Source organism: Myotis davidii, unplaced genomic scaffold (genome assembly GCF_000327345.1).
Source record: "Myotis davidii unplaced genomic scaffold, ASM32734v1 scaffold323, whole genome shotgun sequence".
NCBI classification, from domain to species: domain Eukaryota; kingdom Metazoa; phylum Chordata; class Mammalia; order Chiroptera; family Vespertilionidae; genus Myotis; species Myotis davidii.
Window position 1 is genome coordinate 1,062,528 of NW_006295491.1, and position 20,329 is coordinate 1,082,856.

General features: G+C 45.3%; 1 protein-coding gene across 1 annotated transcript in view; it reads right to left on the minus strand.

The window, feature by feature from the left end:
• The window catches only part of KIAA0922 (KIAA0922 ortholog), a gene marked incomplete at its 5' end in the record, with an annotated part of 146,494 nt that extends 126,166 nt beyond the window's left edge, over positions 1 to 20,328 (minus strand). Inside the window, 3 exons of the mRNA XM_015568041.1 lie at positions 13,067 to 13,110; positions 19,622 to 19,692; positions 20,268 to 20,328. Coding sequence (XP_015423527.1) covers positions 13,067 to 13,110; positions 19,622 to 19,692; positions 20,268 to 20,328 — 176 coding nt within the window. The remainder of the gene's footprint in view (positions 1 to 13,066; positions 13,111 to 19,621; positions 19,693 to 20,267) is intronic.
• Between the last annotated feature and the right edge of the window lies 1 nt (position 20,329).

Genomic DNA, 20,329 nt, shown 5'->3' on the forward strand with positions numbered 1-20,329 from the left:
TGCCCAGAGGGAACTGGGCCAAGAGAGAGATCTGCGTACACACACCACCCTGTACTGGCGTGGCCACTCCCATTCAGTAACTGAGACTTTCTGTTACTGGGCCAAGGTTTTCCACCAGACTCACTTCCCCTATAATGACTGGATTATCCCCAAGAAAGTTCCTCAGTTCTCCCCTGGAGGCTGACCTGCAATGGCCTCACCCACCTGTTGACCAGGGATGCCAGGGCATGGTGGGCCTTGACGGGTGGCCACAAGAGCTCAACCCGGAACCCTACCCCCATCCCCATAACCATGCCAGACCTCTCTTTAGAAAAATGGGATCCGCCGGCTGAAACTTGATAACATGAAAAGAACATTGATGTATTCCAGGTTTGCTAAAATCCTGGGCGGGTGAGCTGAACGCCAACCTCCGTCTCCCAATCCCACCCCATTGTTTTACCTACAACACCATTTCTGCCTCTCATTATTTAATCTCCAACCAAAAATAAAGTATTCTGTAAGGCATCTAAGGACGCCTTACCCTGGGACGAATGGTTCTCAAACCACAGCAGGCATCAGAATCACCCGGAGGGCTTGTTAAAACAGATCACGGGCCCCGCCCCTAGAGCTTCTGATTCAGTGGCCCTTGGGTGGGGCCCGAGAACTGGCCTAACAGGTTCCCAGGTGGTGCTGATTCTGCGGATCTGGGGCTTTGAGAAACACTGCCCTACACCTCTCATTCCTCACTCAGCACGAGTGACAAGCTTGTCACTCCCTAGCAGGCACTGCTGCTGGCCTGCAACCCCGTCCACCCTCCTCTCCCGCAAGGACACAGTCCTGGTCTATTCCGTGAGCGCCACTCCCTGGAGACTGGATCAACCCTGCACAAAGCAAATCCTAGGGGGTCCCACCAAGCCCTGGGCCAGGGAGTGGTTCAAGGTGAGTATGGAACTATTTTTGACCCATGACAGAGGTCCTTGTCACCTGCCTTTGCATGTTCAAGAGGGAGGACTTGAGGCTGCCGGGCCTGTAGCCCTCCCACAACCTTGAGGGCAGCTGGGCAGCACCCTGAGCCAGCAGAACAGACAGGTGGGAAGAGCCGGGCTGCCCAGTGCTGACGCTGGCTCACCTGCTGAGTAAACCAATCCCGCACCACCCTGCCTCCTGGCTTCTGGTGAGGTGACATAACACATTCTTTATTGGTTGAATGGGTTGAGTCAGGGCTTTCCATTACTTGAAGCTGACAGTATCTAATCACAAAGCAAAGGGAGCTAACCGGATCACACATCCGGCCAAGGCCTGGAGGCAGTCTCTCAGCACACAGCGCAAGAGCATGTGGTCCACAAAAACCCTGTAATAACAGATTTACCAGTGAGGCTCCCAGGGCCTCTCAAAAGCATGCCAGTGGGTAAGCAACACTTAGAAACAAAGTATCTGCCCTGGTCCGTGTGGTCCAGTCGGCCCAGGCACCACAGGGTTGAGGGTTCAGTTCCCCGTCAAGGACACATACCTAGGTTGCAGGTTCAATCCCTGGCCCACATCTGGGCGCATGCAGGAGGCATCCAATCAATGTGTGTCTCTCACATTGATGTTGCTATGTCCCCACCCCACCCTGCCTCCGTTCCACTGTCTCTAAAATATTAATGGAGCCCAGCCGGGTGTAGTTCAGTGGTTGAATGTCAACCCAGGAACCAGGAGGTCACCAGTTCAATTCCTGGTTGGGGCACATGCCCAGGTTGAGGGCTCAATCCCCAGTGGGGGACGTGTAGGAGGCTGCCGAACAATGATTCTCTCTCATCACTGATGTTTCTATCTCTCCCTCTCCCTTCCTCTCTGAAATCAATAAAAATATATTTTTTAAAAAATTAATGCAAAAAATATCCTTGGGTGTGGATTAAAAAAACAACAACAACTAAAGAATCTATCTAGCATACAGGTTACTGAAGACTCCACCCTGGGTCTTTCTTATGAGAGCCATGCCCACCTTCTTCAGGAGTTTGCTGGGAACCATATAATGCTACGGCTTATTAATTCATTTGCTTCCACACATCAATCTTAGACCGAGTCTCCTACGAAGAGCAGACGATCAGCATATGTGATTGGGAAAATGGTTTTCCAACCTACTCCGGTTTAGATACAAGGTGGACAAGTGTATCTGAAGAGAAGACACCTCAGAGTCCATGCCAATTCTGCCACTTTGCAGCTCTGTAATCTTACATGGTTTTACCGTTGTGAACCTGTTTCCACATCTATAATGGGAATGTGGACCTGGTTACCTAAGGACAATGCATGGGAAAGTACTTTGTAAACCATCAAGTGTAACAGTAGAGCAACTACTTAAATCCAATTTTAATGGATTAACCAGATTAGCATGGCCTGATCTTAACAGATAAAGATTAACCATGATCCCAAAAGAATGACTTCACCAAAAATTAGTATTACATAACCTGCCATGACTATAAACTGGAACACTGTCTGGATGGTTCTTTAAACTGAACTTCACTTATTATCAATCACTTGGTGGCAGCCAGAGGAACCCACATCCGCAAGGTAGCACAGCCCTGAAGCCAACCCTATCAGAGATTTACATGACGATTCATAACAGTAGCAACATTACAGTTATGAAGTAGCAATGAAAATAATTTTATGGCTGGGTCACAACATGAGGAGCTGTATTTGAAGGGCCAGGAGGTCAAGAACCACTGCTATAAAAGCTTAGTTTTAGGCCGACAGCCACATGTTCTTCAGAGCCATATTTTCTGAATGAAATATCTGAATAAGCTGGGCCACAACAGGAATGGCGCCAAACCCATGTTTCTCCAATGGGTGTGTGTATCTGATAGGAGAGAAAATAATGCTACGAGGTCAATATTCCTGAAACATGAATTTTACTAAAAGATTTTTTGGAGGAGAAGAAAAAGAAAGAAAAACCAATGAGTAATTATTCAATCATGGAAAATTCTCAATAAATTTTTATTTTGTTTCCATTTCAAAGAATTTTCATGCTCACAGCAGACTTTTTAAAACTACATCCCCACTCCTTTGGGGAAAAACTACATTAAATAAACAAGACTTTTTCTTATATTATTATGTAAGTTAGTTACAAAGGCAGTCCTAAAACAATGGTTTCAAAACCATCTTTATTGAGCACAACATCTGTGAAATACTGTCTAGACTACCACAGTAAATATTCTTACATGTGTTGGGGTGGGGGACTCACTCTTACTCTCGAGTCATATTTCATGTGTGGAAGACTGTAACAACAAATAATCTGATGACAGTTCCTTTAAAACTAAAGTAACAAGCTCCCAGGAGACCCCATTATCTTAATACTGGTGTTCCTCGACAGAGGATACTGCCTTGGGAAATTATATTTCTCCTTTGAACCTTGAAGTCCCAAGCTCTGCCACCTTCTTCAGCAATAAGAAGCTGGAGTCACAACTTGTCCGAACCCCCTTTACAGAACTAGTCAGTATCGCTGCCAATACATTGGTTGCTTCTCATATGTGCCCATATCATGATAAGGGATCAAACCTGCAATCTTGGTGTATCGGGGACATGCTCTAACCAACTGAGTACCCAGCCAGAACCACCCACTGTCTTCTCTCACTCTCAGTGGTACCTTCACCCATCTGAAATAAGCTTCTCAGTCTTTTGTGCACTTTTTAATAACCATGTTGTCGCTCCATGGGCACGCCTTCCTGGGATGTTGAATCTGCCTCTCTCTTTCTTCAGGATATGCACCTGACTGAATGGATTCCATGGAGCTCCTTTAATGTTACCTACTGTGATGAGTAGCAATGGTCAGTGAAGCCACCAAGCGGCAGTCAGAATGAAGCCAACTATGAGACAGACTTTCGGCGTCCAGGTCAGCCCCTTCTCCTAACAGCAATCCCTCGTTTAAGGAACATGGAAGTCCTGGTGCTGGACACCCCACACCTCTCCAGGCTGCAATCCACTTTTTTGGCTCAGGAATATCAATCTGAATGAAGTGTTTTGCCTATTTCATTCTAGGTTAACTCTTCAAAATACACCTGAAATTATTAAAGTTGGTTCAAGCATCTTTTTCAATATGAAGATACAAATTAGCACACACCTAACCGCTCCAGAGTCTATAAAAAGATATATCTAGGAAAAGTAAAAATTTCAATGAAAACCAGAATTAGGATTCCCATCCTATTATACTATTTTTCTCATCGGTTCCAATGGAGACCTGAACAATGATAAAAATGTCAAGAGTTTTGCTAAAAATTTCACAGCCTGAAAAACCCAACAAGGCTTTTGTGGCTTGAAAACAATTTTAATATATACCGAGAACGCTGTTTCAAAGCTTGTATGCTAAGAACAGCTAAATGATGAGATCTATTTCAGTCAGAGGAAATTCACGTTGCAGTGTGATGGCCGTGATGCCATGAATGCATTCACTGTGCAGCCCACAGGGGCCATACGACCAGCAGAAGGTAGCAGGGGCCACACCTAGAGAGAGCTACAACCCATTCTCTTTCAAGACACACCAACTGCAAAAACCCAATTTAAAAACCGCAGCCCCTCATACTAATGTCAGTGCTGTGGTTTCAATGACAAATATGGTTTGTGGGCTTGGATATGAAAAACATGTAAAACATTACATGTCTTAAATTTAGAAATAGAAGCTTGTATCCCTTCAGTTAGCAGCTCTTCACCTAGGTGTTAGGTCCTAGGTCAGGTGCCAGGAAATCAGCGATGGAGACTCGGACAGGAACCTGGGTATCCTAACAAAGGCCATTTCCAAACAGAGGGGTAAGTGCCCTGTGCAGGGAGACATGCGTGGTGCTGTGTGGAGTCAGGTGAGAGGGTTGGCCAGGCAAGTGTTTTGCGGGGTTGGGGAGGGAGGGGGGACCCTGTGATTGCGGGGAAGTGAGAAGCAAGAGAAGGCAGGCTGGAAGAGGTGAGCAGGGCCCACGTTACAAAAGGCCTTCTGTGCCAAGCTCGGGCCTCTGCACTTCCTCCGCAGGTAAGGAGGGCACAAAAGGCTGTTTGTAGGAGGAACGGCAGGACAGGATGTATGGTTAGCATACATGACTCGAGGAGGAATGTGGAGAACAGGCTGGGGGGGCTACCCCAGGAGGCAGGAGACCACATGAAGAAGATGCAGCCACACCTGATGATCTGCTGGTGGTGGCGAGTGTGAGATGGTCTCAGCTTATGCAAATGAATGCTCCATGGGGCCATTCACCAGGAGGGGGCTGCCTGAGGAAGAGCAGTTGGGGGAAGGGCAGATAGGACCAGCCCAACAGCTGAGTTGAGGACACGCTAATCTAGCAGCACCTGAAGGCTAAAGGGAGGTCTCTGTGGGCACCTGAGCAGGGGAGACCCTGGGCAGAGGGTACACTCCTAGCTCAGGTTCCTCCTGTAGAGTATATAAAAACCCAAGGGAGTGGGTGACATCCCCTAGGGCAGTGGTCGGCAAACCCATTAGTCAACAGAGCCAACAGTACTTCTTCAAAATAGACTCGCCCAGGCCGAAAACCGACTTCTGCGCATGGGCCACGAAGTTTCAATCGCCCGCACGTGGTATTTTGTGGAAGAGCCACACTCAAGAGGCCAAAAAGCCGCATGTGGCTCACAAGCCGTAGTTCGCCGACCACGGCCCTAGGACAAATGACAGGTGGGAAGAGGAGGCCGTCCTCAGTGGAATCCTGGAGAGGTATGTTCAGGTTCAAAAAGTAAGAACCTATCAACAGGTCAAGCACTTGGGGTTGTGCTGAAAACACAGCTTCGGTTTCTGAAGGAGAACAAAGAAAAGTCAAAAGCAGTTCCAGTCCCTGTGCGGACGCTGAGATCCCCTCCTCTGCCAAAGGAGTGTGTCCCTAGAGATTAGGTCATTTTTGTCTGCAGTTACATCGTGCAGTACGTTACTGAAAGGTTAACAGGGTTTTCTTCATGTTCTGACTCTCAGAATCTGCCTTTAACTGCTGTATACAGTATCAGGAAAACACATTTTGCTGCTGTTACTAATCAGATAAAAGCACCGTTAAAAAACAAAACTGCCACAAACACTAAGCCTAGCCACTCAGCATTTATGACTTTTATATTGCCATTTTTAAAAGCTGAAATAATATACTATTCATACATTGCCAATGCTTAAACTTTTCACATTCTAACAAACAGACCCCAAAAAGGCTTATCGGAGATATGCCCAGAGAGCCAGCCAAGCTTCCCAGAGAGGGCTCAATTCTAGTAAGAGCTGAAGTCAGCTTTCATTTGCTCTCATCACGCACCCCCAACAGCAGCCCTTCTTTCTCAGCAAAGCAATAGATCACTGCTGATATTTGAGAACACCCAGGAGGAAAGTGGGGATGGAGAGGAAAGAGGGCAGAACGTTTTTCAAATATTGCTCTTCTGGCTTTCGACCAACTACAATTACACAGCATTAGCAGAAGATGAAATCAAGATAATATAAACAAAATCTTCAATGAGGCCAATTACCCTGAAAGCCTTCCCCAACTGTGTCTGAGATCACAGGCAGCTACTCTAGAACCCTCCACCCCAGCATGAACAGTGAGTGTCTGCTTCTGGCCCACGCTGGGCAGTCTGGGGGGGGGGGGGGGGGGGGGGGGGTGACAGGGAGCCTCTTCACTATCGAGATCTCCGGTGACAGATGTCAGTGCTGCCTCCACTTTTCTTGGGACATACTGACTCTGTACTATGGTCAAACCTATTTCCTGGGGCCCCGGTAGTAGCCGCTTCTCCACATGGGTCCTTTCAGAGACAATGCATTCATTTTGTGCGGTTCATAAGTGTTGGCTCTACTGACTTCAAGTCCATCCTAATATCATTAAGAGTTGGCACTGTAGGGTAGTAATTAAAGTGAAAATCAGAAATGTTTGAAAAATGTGTAAGGAGAAACTAATTACTGCATAAATATAAGATTAAGGACAAAGGACATTAATATAGCAGGGCAAATCTAGTATTGGATTATAACCCAAAGTATAAAATAAATATCCAGAAGTCTATAGCAATGTAAATGACCAAAAAATAAATAAAGGAGAATAGACAAACCTCCCATACTAAAGAAATCTAAATAATTTATGCAGGGAGAGCTTAATTCCACTCAATTGCTTGCTCCAAAGAGTACAGCATGGGATGAGGTGGAACAAACAGTAACTTCACAGACAAACCTGACAAATAGTACCTCAGCCAGGAGATCAAGGTCACCATCAAAGTGATCCATCATGTTGCTGGCAGGTATGCAATATGTGATGAGAATGGTAATTTATATCTGAGGTCTTCCTCACCAAACCCAGAACCCCGACTGACCACAGAGAAAAACACGAGACAACCCCAAACTAAGGGGCATTTTACAAAATACCTGACCAGTCCACCTCAAAACTCTCAGGATTTCAAAAACAAAGCTGACGAACTGTGACAACCAAGAGGATCCTTGGAGGACACGATCACGGAAAGTAAGGTGGCATCTAGAAAGAATGGCTCCCTGACAAAAAAGGGACGTTCGGGGAAATCTATGAAAACACAATAAAGTCTGGGGTTTGGTTCACAGTATGTACTATAACGATGTTGGTTTCTTAGCTGTGACAAATGTATCACAGTCGTGTAAGACGTTAATATTAGGGTAAACTGTGTGAGGGGTATTGGGGTACTCTCTTACCATCTTTACAGCTTTCTGTAAATCTAAATCTATTCTAAAGCAAAAGGTTTATTTTAAAAGTAGCAAGAAGGAAAAAAAAAAAGCTAAAGGAGTTCATCATCATAAACCAGCATTACACAAAATGTTGAAAGGTACGGAAGAGGAAGAGGAGGAAGAGGAGGAGGAGAGGAAGAAGAGAAGAGAAAAAATATGAACAATAAAATGGCAATAAATACATATCTATCAACAATTAAATCTAAAAATAAAAATAAATGAACAAGGAAGCTAATGAATAAAATACACTGATGAATAAAATAGAACTAGAGGCATGAAAACATGGAACAGACTGAAGAATCTCAGAGGGAAGAGGGGAGGGGCAGGAAAAGATTAATCAAAAAACCTATATGCACATATGCATTACCTATAGACACAGACAACAGGGAAGTGAAGGCCTAGGGCGGGAATCGGGTGGAGGGGCAACAGGGCAGGGAGGAAGGGGGACATCTGTAAGACTCTCAACAATAAAAATTTAAATAAATAAACGTAGCAAGACATTACATGAGCTTTGGGGTATTAAATGTTTCATTTAAAAGAAATCACAACTGCACATTAAGGATAAATGAACAGTAAATACATATTCGGGTGATGAATTTACCCATCACACGGCATCACACTTACATATCCTTCTTTGGAGAGAATTCCAGAATCTACGTTTTCAGAAGATGGACACAAAGAAGATTTTCTAATAGCAGCATCCAACCCGTGTCATGATCTTGTCTTTATGCATAAAAAACAAATCTCAACCCAAAAAAAAGCCAAAAGAAAACAAAGAGGCATGGAACTCAAGTTGAAAGAAAGCAACTAGGGATAAAGTAACAGCAAAATATTGGAATATCTGGTATCAGGAAGATTAAAATACTATATAAATCAGGGCTGATCAAACTGTGAATTATGATTAAGGTGTTTTAAAATTAGAATCCAGTGCTGGCAACTGGCATTATTTTTTTTTAGGAAATAGGAAAGTTCTGGGGATGGATTGTAATAATGAATGCACAACATTGTGAATGCACTCAATGTCACAGAACTGTACACTTAAAAAAATGGTGACCTGGCCAGCATGGCTCAGTGGTTGAGCTTCGACCTATGAACCAGGAGGTGAGGGTTTGATTCCTGGTCAGGGCACATGCCTAGGGGTTGCAGGCTCGATCCCCAGTGGGGGGCCTGCAGGAGGCAGCCAATCAATGATTCTCTCTCAGCACTGGTGCTCTATCTCTTTCTCCTTCTCCCTTCCTCTCTGAAATCAATAAAAATATACTTTTAAAAGGTGAAAATGGTAAATGTTGTATATGTTTAACCACCAAAAAGAAAGAAAGAAAGAAAGAAAGAAAGAAAGAAAGAAAGAAAGAAAGAAAGAAAGAAAGAAAGAAGAAAGAAAGAAAGAAAGAAAGGAAGGAAGGAAGGAAGGAAGGAAGGAAGGAAGGAAGGAAGGAAGGAAGGAAGGAAAACACATATATGATTTAAAGTGCAAAATCTACAGCATTGAACATCAAAAGAAAGAAAGAAAGAAACAGAAAACAGTATACCACAGGTAGTTCCAGTAAGCACTGTTGTATAAATAAGTAAGCATGCACGTACACATTCATCCACAAACAGGCCTTCAGGTAAGTAAGTAAAAAGTATCATAAGGTAAAAAGTATCTCTGACCACAAGTCACTGTCAAAAAGTTTGGAAGCCACTCTTCTAATTCACTGACACAATTCTCCCTCACCCCACACCTCCACTCTGATCATCTGACACGGTGCCAGAAGACCGGTAAGGATAACGTCTACGAATACTTTTCAGTGGGACAGAAAATTGGTGAAAAGAAAAGAAATGAATTCTAATTAATGAAAAAAGAGAGAACTGTGTTTGCAATTGAGCCGAGCAAACTCCAAAGCATATGCCACAAGCCTCTCTAAGGCCGGGCACACCCACCCCCGGAGACGCAGCCAGGCCTTCCCACCTCAACACACATCATCACCTGCCTACCCGCCAGCTCCCCTTGGACATGTCTTATCAAGTCTGAGATTCCTAGGAGACAACCAACCAGACATCCTGATTTCCCTCCCACTAAATCCTTTCCCATCCCAGTCATCATCTCCCCAGAGGCTCAAGCCACATGCCAGCAGCCCTCCAGGATTTCTCTTTTCCCTCCCTCTCCACATCTGCTTCAGGAGGCAATGGGTCTGTTCCACCCCCCAAAATTCATCTCAGAATGTTGCCTATCCCTCCACCCCCACCATGGCCAGCCTAGCTGACACAGCATTGCATTCCTCCTCACCTTTCCTCGCTCCCATTTACCACAACAGGACTGTGACAGGCTCTGAACTCTGCCCACAGATGCAAGCTATCCCCGACTGAACATTTTATGCTGAGCTTACACCGTCACTAGGAAGTTAATATTGCAAACATCGGCATTTTTTAATCACTCACAATCACTTTTTAAAATATGTTCAGTGAAATCTAAATACCACTGCAATAATATCCATCATCTTCCACTTTCAAAAATTACACAAATGGGCTTTCCTATATTGCTGGACATATTCTCAAAGAATTTTCACCTAATATACCTTTATGTTCAAAGCCTTTTGCAATAAAACCATGAGTATAAATTGAAAATTTGTTTGTTTTTTAATTTTCCTGTGACCAGAAGGTCTAAGTGTTAATTTTTGTTCTTCTGAATTATCATATTTTTATTAGTATGCATTTGATCAAACCAAAAAATTTAGCTATTTATGTATTTTTTACAAAATTTGATAGGTAGTTAAACATGTCAAATTCTATTGAAAATGCATCCTTTACTGGGATGGATAGAACAGCCTCCATCCCCACCCCCAATTGGTTCATGTGAATATCACTTACTACTAGGATGAGATGGGTTAATCAACATCAATTTTGTCTCATTTTCCTTGTCTTATTTTTTTCTTAATGTAAGCACTGAAAAAGCTTGTTCACATAAATAGATGTGAATTCAATGAGCTTTGTTGGAGCACTGTCCCTATATACTCTAAGCTCCCTCAATGTTTTATCCAAAAATCACAGAGATCTATCTATCTATCTATCTATTCATTCTAATAAAAGAGATACATGCAAATTGACCGCACCTCTGCTATGCCCAAGCCACGCCCACCAGCCAATCAGAGCAACTATATGCAAATTAACCCAACCAAGATGGCAGCCAGCAGCCACGGAGCTGGAGCAAGCAGGTGGCTTGGTTGCTCCAGCGATGGAGGAAGCCAAGCTTCCCGCCTGTCCTGGCCGGCTGTGGCCTCTGCTCAAGGCAACAAAGTTTCAATTATAGAAGATAAATAAAACCCAGATACCTGCTTCCAGCCAGCCTCCACTGGGAGCTTGGGTGGCTGGGGGCCGTGGCCAGCCTGCAAAAAGCCATCAGCCCCTCACCCAGGCTGGTCACACCCTCATGGGGTGAGGGTCCCTGCTGAGGGGCTTGGCCAGCCTGCAAACAGCCATCAGCTCCTCACCCAGGCTGGCCAGGTACCCCAGTGGGGACCCTTACCCTGAAGTGGGTGTGTCCAACCTGAAAATGGCCCTCAGCTCCACAACCAGGCTGGCCAGGCACTCCAGCGGGGACCCCCACCCTGAAGGGGGTGAGGCCAGCCTGAAAACAGCCCTCAGCCCCTCACCCAGGCTGGCCAGGGACCCAAGCGGGACCTCCACTGTGATCCAGGACATCCTTCAGGGCAAAGCAGCCAGCCCCCACCCATGCACCAGGCCTCTATCTTATATAATAAAAGGGTAATATGCAAATTAAGAAGTAGGAATTTAGGAGAAACCAAGATGGCAGCATAGGTAAACAATGGAGATTGCGGCCTCGCACAACCACTTCAAAAATACAACTAAAAGACAGAACGGACATCATCCAGAACCACAGGAAGGTTGGCTGAGTGGAAATTCTACAACTAGAAGGAAAGAGAATGCACAAATTTTTGTGCACCGGGCCTCTAGTATATATAAAAAGAGGTAAAATGCACATTAAGCCAGGACGCCATAACGGGTCACTGGACAGGAGAGGTTGCGCGCACAGGTGAGGCCCGGAGCGGAGACAGAGACAGAGACAGGGGGCCTGCCCCAGCCGGCACAGCGGCTCAGGCAGCCCTGGAGCGGACACAGGCAAGGGGGCCAGGGGACGCTGCGCGTCAGGTACGGGTCCCGGCTGCCCGCAGGGCGCCTCCTTGCATGATTTCAATCGCGCGCTGGGCCTCTAGTTAAAAATAATTTCTGATGATCTAGCAACTGCCAATTTGATTGAGTCCTCCTTCAATTTTGTTTAAAGTCAACATTTGAAAACTATCAGAGAGTTACAAAAGAATTTTCCATCCAATCAGAGTGGATCACTTTCTCCTGATCAATACCAGCATTTCAGATTGCTCCTTTGTCTGCCCAAGATGAAGCATATGGTAGGATCGGGGCTGGGTGAGACATCTGCTTTTCTTTTGCAAAGTGGAGAAGGATAACTTGCAACCTCAGACAGATGAATTTTATGAGAAAATGTGGATGTTGGGGATCCAAAATCCGATTCCCTGGAAGTTATCCCTGTGCCCAGGTACCACTGATTCTTCAAGTGCCTCCAAGGGACCAGATATCCCAGTTTGTCAACTGAGTGAGACTGCCCCATAATGAAAATATTCTCTTGTAAGTGTAGTTGACACCATTCAATTACTAGCCCCTGCGTGAAATCCTTTAATAACTCACTCCACATATTTAAAAAAATAAAATAAAACTCAAACTCCTTACTGTGGCCTCTAAGGTCCTACCACATCTCACGATCACCTGGCCTTCTCCAAGTTCCTGGATTGCTGTCCATGCTTCCCACCTCAGGGCCTTTGCACCTACTGTCCCCCTCTGCCCAGAGCACGCTCCCTCTACTTGCTGCATGGCTGATCCTGCACATCCTCCAGACCTCAGTTCAAATGTCACCTCCTAAGAGGGGCCTCACCTGACCACCCCATCCAACTCATTATTCTCTATCGCAGCAATCTCGTTCTTGATAATTCTTTTAACAGCATACCTATTTTGTTTTGTTTACAGTAATGCCTGACTCCCCCACAACTCACAACACAGGTCCTGTTCAGTGTTTTATGTCTAGCATAAATCCAGTACAGTGCATGATGTGCAATAAATATTTGTGAACAAGACGAAGGATGTAAGCATGCCACGGGAAAAATGAAGTTGGTGGAGTGTGTGTGTGTGTGTGTGTGTTTGTGTTTTAACAGCTTTCTGGACAACCTTATTTTCAAAACAAAGTTATATTATTAGAGAGTACAAATACCCCAAATGCCAAAGAGAGAGGTACATTACTGAGAATATTAAGTACATAAGCATACACTTATCCAAGACTCCAGATAGCATCCAAAGTGGGCAGGGCAAATTAGCAGGTATTCGCTGCCATTTTTTTCTTACCTCTGTTCTTGAGAACGCTCCTCCATATCCTCTTCAGAATCACCCTACCGAAAAAGAACATGCTTTAGTTGTCTCAAAGGAGCACAAAATCTCCAAAAGGAAGAGTTCTTCAACTCTCACAGGGGTGATGAACTTTGTAACGAATGTCTAAAATCATGCCCGACACACAGCAGGCATTCAATAAATATTTACTGAAAGAAAGAATAACTTCAGTAAGGAGACTGCTGAATTGCCAAGTGATCCCTCATGTCCTCACCGTAAGCACTTTACCTGTTTAAAATTACAATCTGAACATAATCTCAAAATTACTTTGACATCACTTCTCTCCAAAGGCATTTTTCAATGTTTCCGTTTAATCACACAAGATGAAGTTTATTAATAATTAAAATTCCCAAACGTAGAAAATGTAATATTTCACTCAGAACACTTGATATATTTTGACATCAAGGTAAAAAGGCTGATAAATGTGATAAGTGGCATAAAAATCACTCAAAAGTGATTCCAAAATCTTCTCCCAGACTTACCATCCAAAAATCTGACCGCTTGTGTCATGTACCAGGAGGGTTTAAAAAAAAAAAAAAAGCCTCTTGAAACAGAAACAGAGGGCAGATCCAATACTACATTGAAATTTGCTGCCAGGGTTCTTCAGGAACACCGACCTTCCTGTTCCTCCGGCTTCTCTCTGACCCCTGGCTCTCCAGGTAATACTGCCTGGTGCCCTCTTCCGCGCCCCAGGCCCCCACCACCCCCACCCCCGACCCCTGATCCCTGCCAGTCCTACTGGGCCCAGACTCCTCCACACAAATTCCCTCCAAATGTTAACCCACACTTGAAACCATGGGGCCCAAATCCCTATCTCCAGCACCAACTTCTCCTTCAATCACACGTTAGTGATGCTCAGTGAATGCCTATCTTTCCACAGGAGCCAAGACTCACATGGTTTAGTCAACACAAGCACATGGGAGGTCCTCCACCGCGTGTGTGGGGTGAACTCATTCACAGCTCCAGCCCTACCGCCAGCTGCCTCCAGGATGTGTGCACGTTGTCTCCCCAAAACAGTTACCAACATCAGACCTACCAACACCAGGGTCCCTGCCGGGTGGCCTCTGTTCTAACTGGTCTCCTTCTGTCAAAGACACATGACACTCCTTGACCCTCGGGCAAACCTTAGGGTCACCACCACACTGCTCTCCTCCCCTCACTCCAACCATAATGACCCCCCACCCAGGCCTGCGTACCACCACAGATGGGGCTTTCTGCTCTGTTGAAGACGTGTGGCTTCGACCCATCCTGGGAGTCACTGCAAGGCTAATCTTCCTCAACATCAATCACTTACCAACCACATGGTGTGGACCCAGCATTCAATGTCACTGTGCTACTCTCTGCTCAAGAGCCTCCCATGGCTCCCCAACTTCGAGTCAGATATATTCCAAGCTCCTTAGCCTGGAAGTGAGCCATTGTCAATTGACCTTGACATACCCATCACAATCAGCCAGGCTTCAGCAGGGTCTCTGGGCTCCAGGTTAAAACACCAGCATAAAACCCTCTGAACCTTCACCCATGTGAGTGAGGCTCTAGGCTCAGCCCAATGCAGATCTCTAACTGACTCCTCATACACTCTGCTCCTCCTCTCTCCCTTCAGTTCCTACATTTCAATACTTGATTGTTATCTCAGGGTACTACCAGCCTTATCTCCCCAGCAACACCAAGCTCTCAAAAGGCAGGGACCAAATCCTGTAATCTGCTCCCTCCACCAGAGGCAGGGGTGGGGGTGGGCAAAATGGGTGAAGGTGCTCAAAAGGTACAAACTTCCAGTTATAAAGTAAGAAAATCGTGAGGATATAATGTACAGCATGGTGACTATGGTGAATAATGCTGTCCTGCATATTTGGAAGTTGCTCTGAGAGTAAATCTTAAAAGTTCTCATCACAAGAAAAAAAATTTGTGACTATGTACCAAGACAGATGTTAACTAGACTGACTGTGGTGATCAGTTTACAATATACACGAACAGCAAAGCATTATGCTTTACACCTGAAACTAATATAATGTTATATGTCAAGTATACCTCAATCAAAAAATGTTTTAATAAAGATAATTTAAAAATACTAGTGGATATGAATATTTTTGAAAACCATTAAGCAAATTTTTCTAAATCAAAACAGAACCTGAAAATTATTTCCCTCAGGCCCAGGAACTTTATCACAATAATACTTTCCTGGCTGGGCTGTGCTAACATTCATACAATAGTGTATCTGGTAGTGGCCAAGAGTATGGGCTCTGGAGCCAAACACCTCCAGGGTTCGAATTGCACCACTGCTACTTTCTCAAGGCCTTGGGCAAGCTAAAGGATGACTTGGGAGCCTCCATTTCCTCACCTGTCAAATCAGGTCTTCCTAATCCCTACCTCTTAGCGTAGTAGCATGAGATAATACTCATCAAGTGCTTAAACAATGCTGGTTAGTCTTCAGCCCCTCTTAGTTATTATTTTTTTATATTGATAGTGGAAGTAGACGAAAACAAAAATAAATCTCTATGACAAAAGGATTTCCAAATACCCGGTAATGATTTGCCGACTGGAGCAAGATGCCGTTACATCACACAGTACCTGAGATAACAAAGTCTCGGTCAGTGTCCCAGTTCCCGTTTCACTTTCTATCACTTTCCGTTATCTACTCTCACTCAGGCTTAAGGGGGTAAATTTAACCAGACGTGAGATTTTTAAAGGCAGATACCAGGGGCCTCCGTGTGCCAGGCCCCCTGCGAGGTGTTTGCCAGAGGAGCAGGGGACCTACCATCCCAGACCAGACCAATGAGCATCTGTTTCATTGGTTCCAGCTGCTCCTACTCAGCATCCATGTCTGCAACCTAACCAGGGGGACCTGGAGGGAGGCTTCTCATCTCAGCCAAGTCTGAAGGGATTAAAAGAACACATTCAAGATTGCCCTTCCAGCTTCCAGAACTGATACAAAAATGTGATTATTAAACAATAAAAGGAAACCAATGCTGAATGCATTTGGCCTGCCATCTTCAGAACTGAATACCCTATTAATTGGGGAACTGGACAACACAGAGACAACTGCCTCTCCCCTCCCAGGAAGAACTCATGGGCTACTACTGAGTGCCTACTGCATACAGAACATTGTGGCTACATTGGGGCAACCAGCTTAGAAGACCAAACCCTCTGAAGGGAAACTAAGTTAGGGCAACAAGACAAAGCAAAAAATCCAGACACTCAAGAAACTCAAAGAGGGAGGAATGAAGGTGCCACTGCCAAGCGAGGAGTCAGGAAGGACCGTCCCTGTTCAAAGAGCAGGGCAACAGCACCAGTTCTGTCATTCAACAGACCTCTTGGGCCTGCTCGGCCAAGACTCGGGCTGAAGTCAGTGTCCCAGAGGACTGACAGGAGCAACAACAGTCAAGGTCAGAATGCGGAAGGCCCAGAGGGCCAGAGCAGGTCAAGTGGATGGCAGAGAACCACAGAAGGTTTCTGACCTTGAAGGTGAGGTAAGAAGTTGGGCAAAGCGGTATCTTGCACACATGCAATTACTTCTTGCACATGCTATTGCTACACCACCACCGCTTTCGATACAGTGTGATGAAGTGTGGTCACGTGAAGCAAAGTCAAAGGAAAGGACAAATTCTGTAAATCTAACAATAAAAACCACGGTTTTTTCCTTCCTTCTCATTATCGCAATGGATAGTTCCTATCTTCCTACACCAAACTATTATAGAACATAGAAGAGCATGCAGCATAAAGATATACACAATACAATTCATCTGTACGGCTGGAGGGCACAAAATAGCCCTGAGCTATCAGCACAGATCAGCCCCTTCAAAGCAGGAAAGCAGTTCCATGCTCTCCAATGACCGAATCACTTGGGGACAGGTGGATATGCCAAAGTAACAGGCAGCATATAGTAAGTGCTTACTCAGTTCCATTATTACCCCCATTTTGCAGGTGAAGAAACAGGTCAGAGAAGTGAAAAATGATGGAGCAGGGAGTCAAATCCTGGACAGCTGGCCAGAGGGTCTGGCAGTTTAAAACAATTCAGTTATTACATTTGGTGTTACTAATGATGCGTTACTAAAATTCTTGATCTACTTTGAGACCCATTAGAAAACAAAAGGCCCAATCAAGAGAAAGCATTTCCAAACTAAATAACTGTATAAATAACTAGTGTTGGCAAATGTCAGTATTTGATTTTTAAATGCCACATCTTCTGATGCTCCTATTTCAACTGTAATTTAAAAATTATGGCTTTTGAAGCCATCTTTAAGTCTTTCTAAATGAAAGGAACCCAATCTACAAGCTAAGTAAGCAGAAAACTCTCAAATTTAAATAACACCTACAAATATTATCTTTCCATCGGACTTCATGACACATGAGGAAGCTTTTCTGAAAAAAATTAAAACTACTTTGAGAAGAATTCCCTAAAAATAACTTTCTTCAGAACTCGCTGCAGTTTTTATATACATGTAAGATATATCTATACTATATGTGTGTATATTTATGCAGTTTTGATATATATACACATAATGCAGTTTAAATAGACAGCTATAGATAGATCTATAACTTTCCTCACCCCACCCAGGTATATGCAGGATAAGTCTCTAAAAGAAACTCATATAGAGATTAAGTATTTAGAAAATTACTTTGAATATATCAGTTTCACTTTCACTACAGCTTTCATTAAGGTAGCTTAGCTATAAATGCTTCTATAGTGAGCACTCCAGAAAGACAGCTCCTAAATTCTAAGGCTTTTTTTTTTTTTTTACCACAACAAAGTGTATTATACATATAAACAAAACCAGAAATTAAGAATTTCATACAATAATGCCTGAGCCTATAACAAAATCTTATCAGGGGGCTGACACTTCCATCTCTCAGCAGAATGACTAAATCTTCAACTAATGCAACAATCAATCAGAGTCTATCCTTTCCTTTTCTTCAGCTTAGGTGGGCTTCCAACACTAACCAGTAACAGGCAGAGGCTACAAGTGAGTCAAAAAGCAAATGAATATAGATATACACCAGGGCTTCTCCACGGGGCACTTCTGCTCCCCAGGGACACTTGGCTACATCTGGAAACATGTTTAGCAGTCACACTGGGGGAAAGAGAGGGAGAGGCGAGTGCCACTGGCATCTAGTGGGTAGAGGCAGAAATGCTCTGTTTGACATCCTCCAGAGCCCAGGACAGCCCCCCACCCCAAAGAATTCTCCGGCCCCAAATGTCACTCATGCCGCTCCTAAATGACTCTGATCTATACAAATATAACTATTTTTTTAACACTAAATACTTCAAATGTTAAGTGTGGTTCTCTCCGTAGGGTAAGAACAATTTCTGATTTGTTCATTTTATCTTTCGGTATGTTTCAAACCTTCAACAATACACATCTGTTATTTATAATCAGGGAAAACCTCCATTTGGGAATAAACTTTTAAGATGAAGGCAGGCTTTTTCTCAAAGGACTGGTCTTATTCAGCCTACTGGCCTTAGGGAAGGTCCAGAAAAAAGTTCCTCTAAAAATCACCTCTCCGCCTTGAAGCTGTTATTTATTAGCTCTGGTTAAAATGAATATTCCAAATATCTCAAAACCAGCACTCTAAATGCTTCACATAGGAGGGAGAAAATCGAAATGTAAAACGCACAGCCTGGCCAGTGAAGTTACAGTCCTGTTTTTCTAAACAGCCACCAGAGACAGCATAGAACCAAGTGCTCCACCAATGTGGCAGTAACGAACATCTTAAAAATTGTGGCACACAGGCTGAATATCCCCTTATAATTCAAACCACTTCTCCACAAAGGGGGAAAATGCGTCTGGGGTCCCTACTGTCCATGCTGAGAAACAGTCAGCAATATTATATTTAAATGTGTACACCTTCAGCCAATGAGAATTTCTCCTGAAAGTTAAACCTTAAACACAAAAGCTTTGCAGTACTGTGTCTATTGCGGCAGTAAACCCTGTTATGATGCCACAAATTCCAATAAAATGTTAGTATTTTTTTTTTCCAAATGCAATCATTGTATCATATGGGGAGGAAACCCCAAACAGGAAATTCAAGTTGTATTCTAACAGGAATTAAAGGCACTGGGGGGAAAAAAACCCAAGACTACAATCCTTTAAAGTCACATCGTCATCCCAAAGCTACTTAATAATGGCAAGTACCATCTCTAATCAATCAATATTCCTGTTGTCCTCACACACACACTGCACCAGGTCGCTTAAAGAACAGGGCACACGTCCCTCGCCCACCCAGGACCACAGCTGGCCCAGGGGCCCGCCCTTCCCCTCTGTGCAGCAGGCCCGGCCCTGCTGAGGTGGCCTCAGCTCCCACCTCCTGAACTTGGGGCAGGCGTGACTCACGCCCTGTCACATGGCGCGGGAGGAGGCTGGGAAGGCCACCGTTGCCAGGTGTTCAGACTTGGCCCGACCGTTTATTTGCCTTGCAAAGTGGCCCGAGCGCCTGTGCCACTGGGGGGCCCGCGGCCTCCTGGCCTCTCCACATGCGCACCCCCACCCCCACCCCGCCCTGTCACCTGACCGTCCTCACCTGAGTGGGCAACAGGAGTTCCCCTTCTTCTGCCTGCCACAGCTCCACCACGTTCGGCAAGGGCTCAATCGCTACACGAACCAAAAAACACACCGAGTTTGTAATGCGCGGAAAAGAAACGCTTCCTGTTCCCCTACCGTCCCCTATGCACCCGCCTCACCCAAACAAGTCTCCCTTTCCTTCTGAAAGCCCAGGCCACCCGAGAAGGGAGCCAAGGATGTGAACACAATGGACGGGGTGTGAGCCGGCGGTCCCTGTGACAGAGAGGCGACAGCGAGCAGGGCCGGGGGGTCTGGTGCTGGGAGACCGATCGGAGGCCGCCCCGCGGGCTGCTCTGCGCTCGCATCCCGCAGCATCTGGGGCGGGCATCTGCAGGATGGGTCCCGGGCGGCCCGGCTCGGGGAACAAAGCTGCAGGAAGCCGGGCCGCGGCGGGCTGTTTGCATGGGGGCGGGGAAGGCGGGAGGGGACGCTGCGGTTAGAAAATGTTATCAGCCAAGAATTGCAACCGCTTTCCTTCCTCCTCCTGCCCCTTTCCCTTTCCTCCCCTCGTCCTCTAATAGATTTCAGCAGTTCCCTACAAGAAAGAGAAGGGGGGTGGGGGGCAGGGTGGAGAGGAAAAGCCAGCGGAGCGGCGCAAGGCTGACCTTGTCCCTGAGCCCCTCCCGGGCGACAGCAGGGCAGGAGGACCTGGAAGACGCCCAGCAGG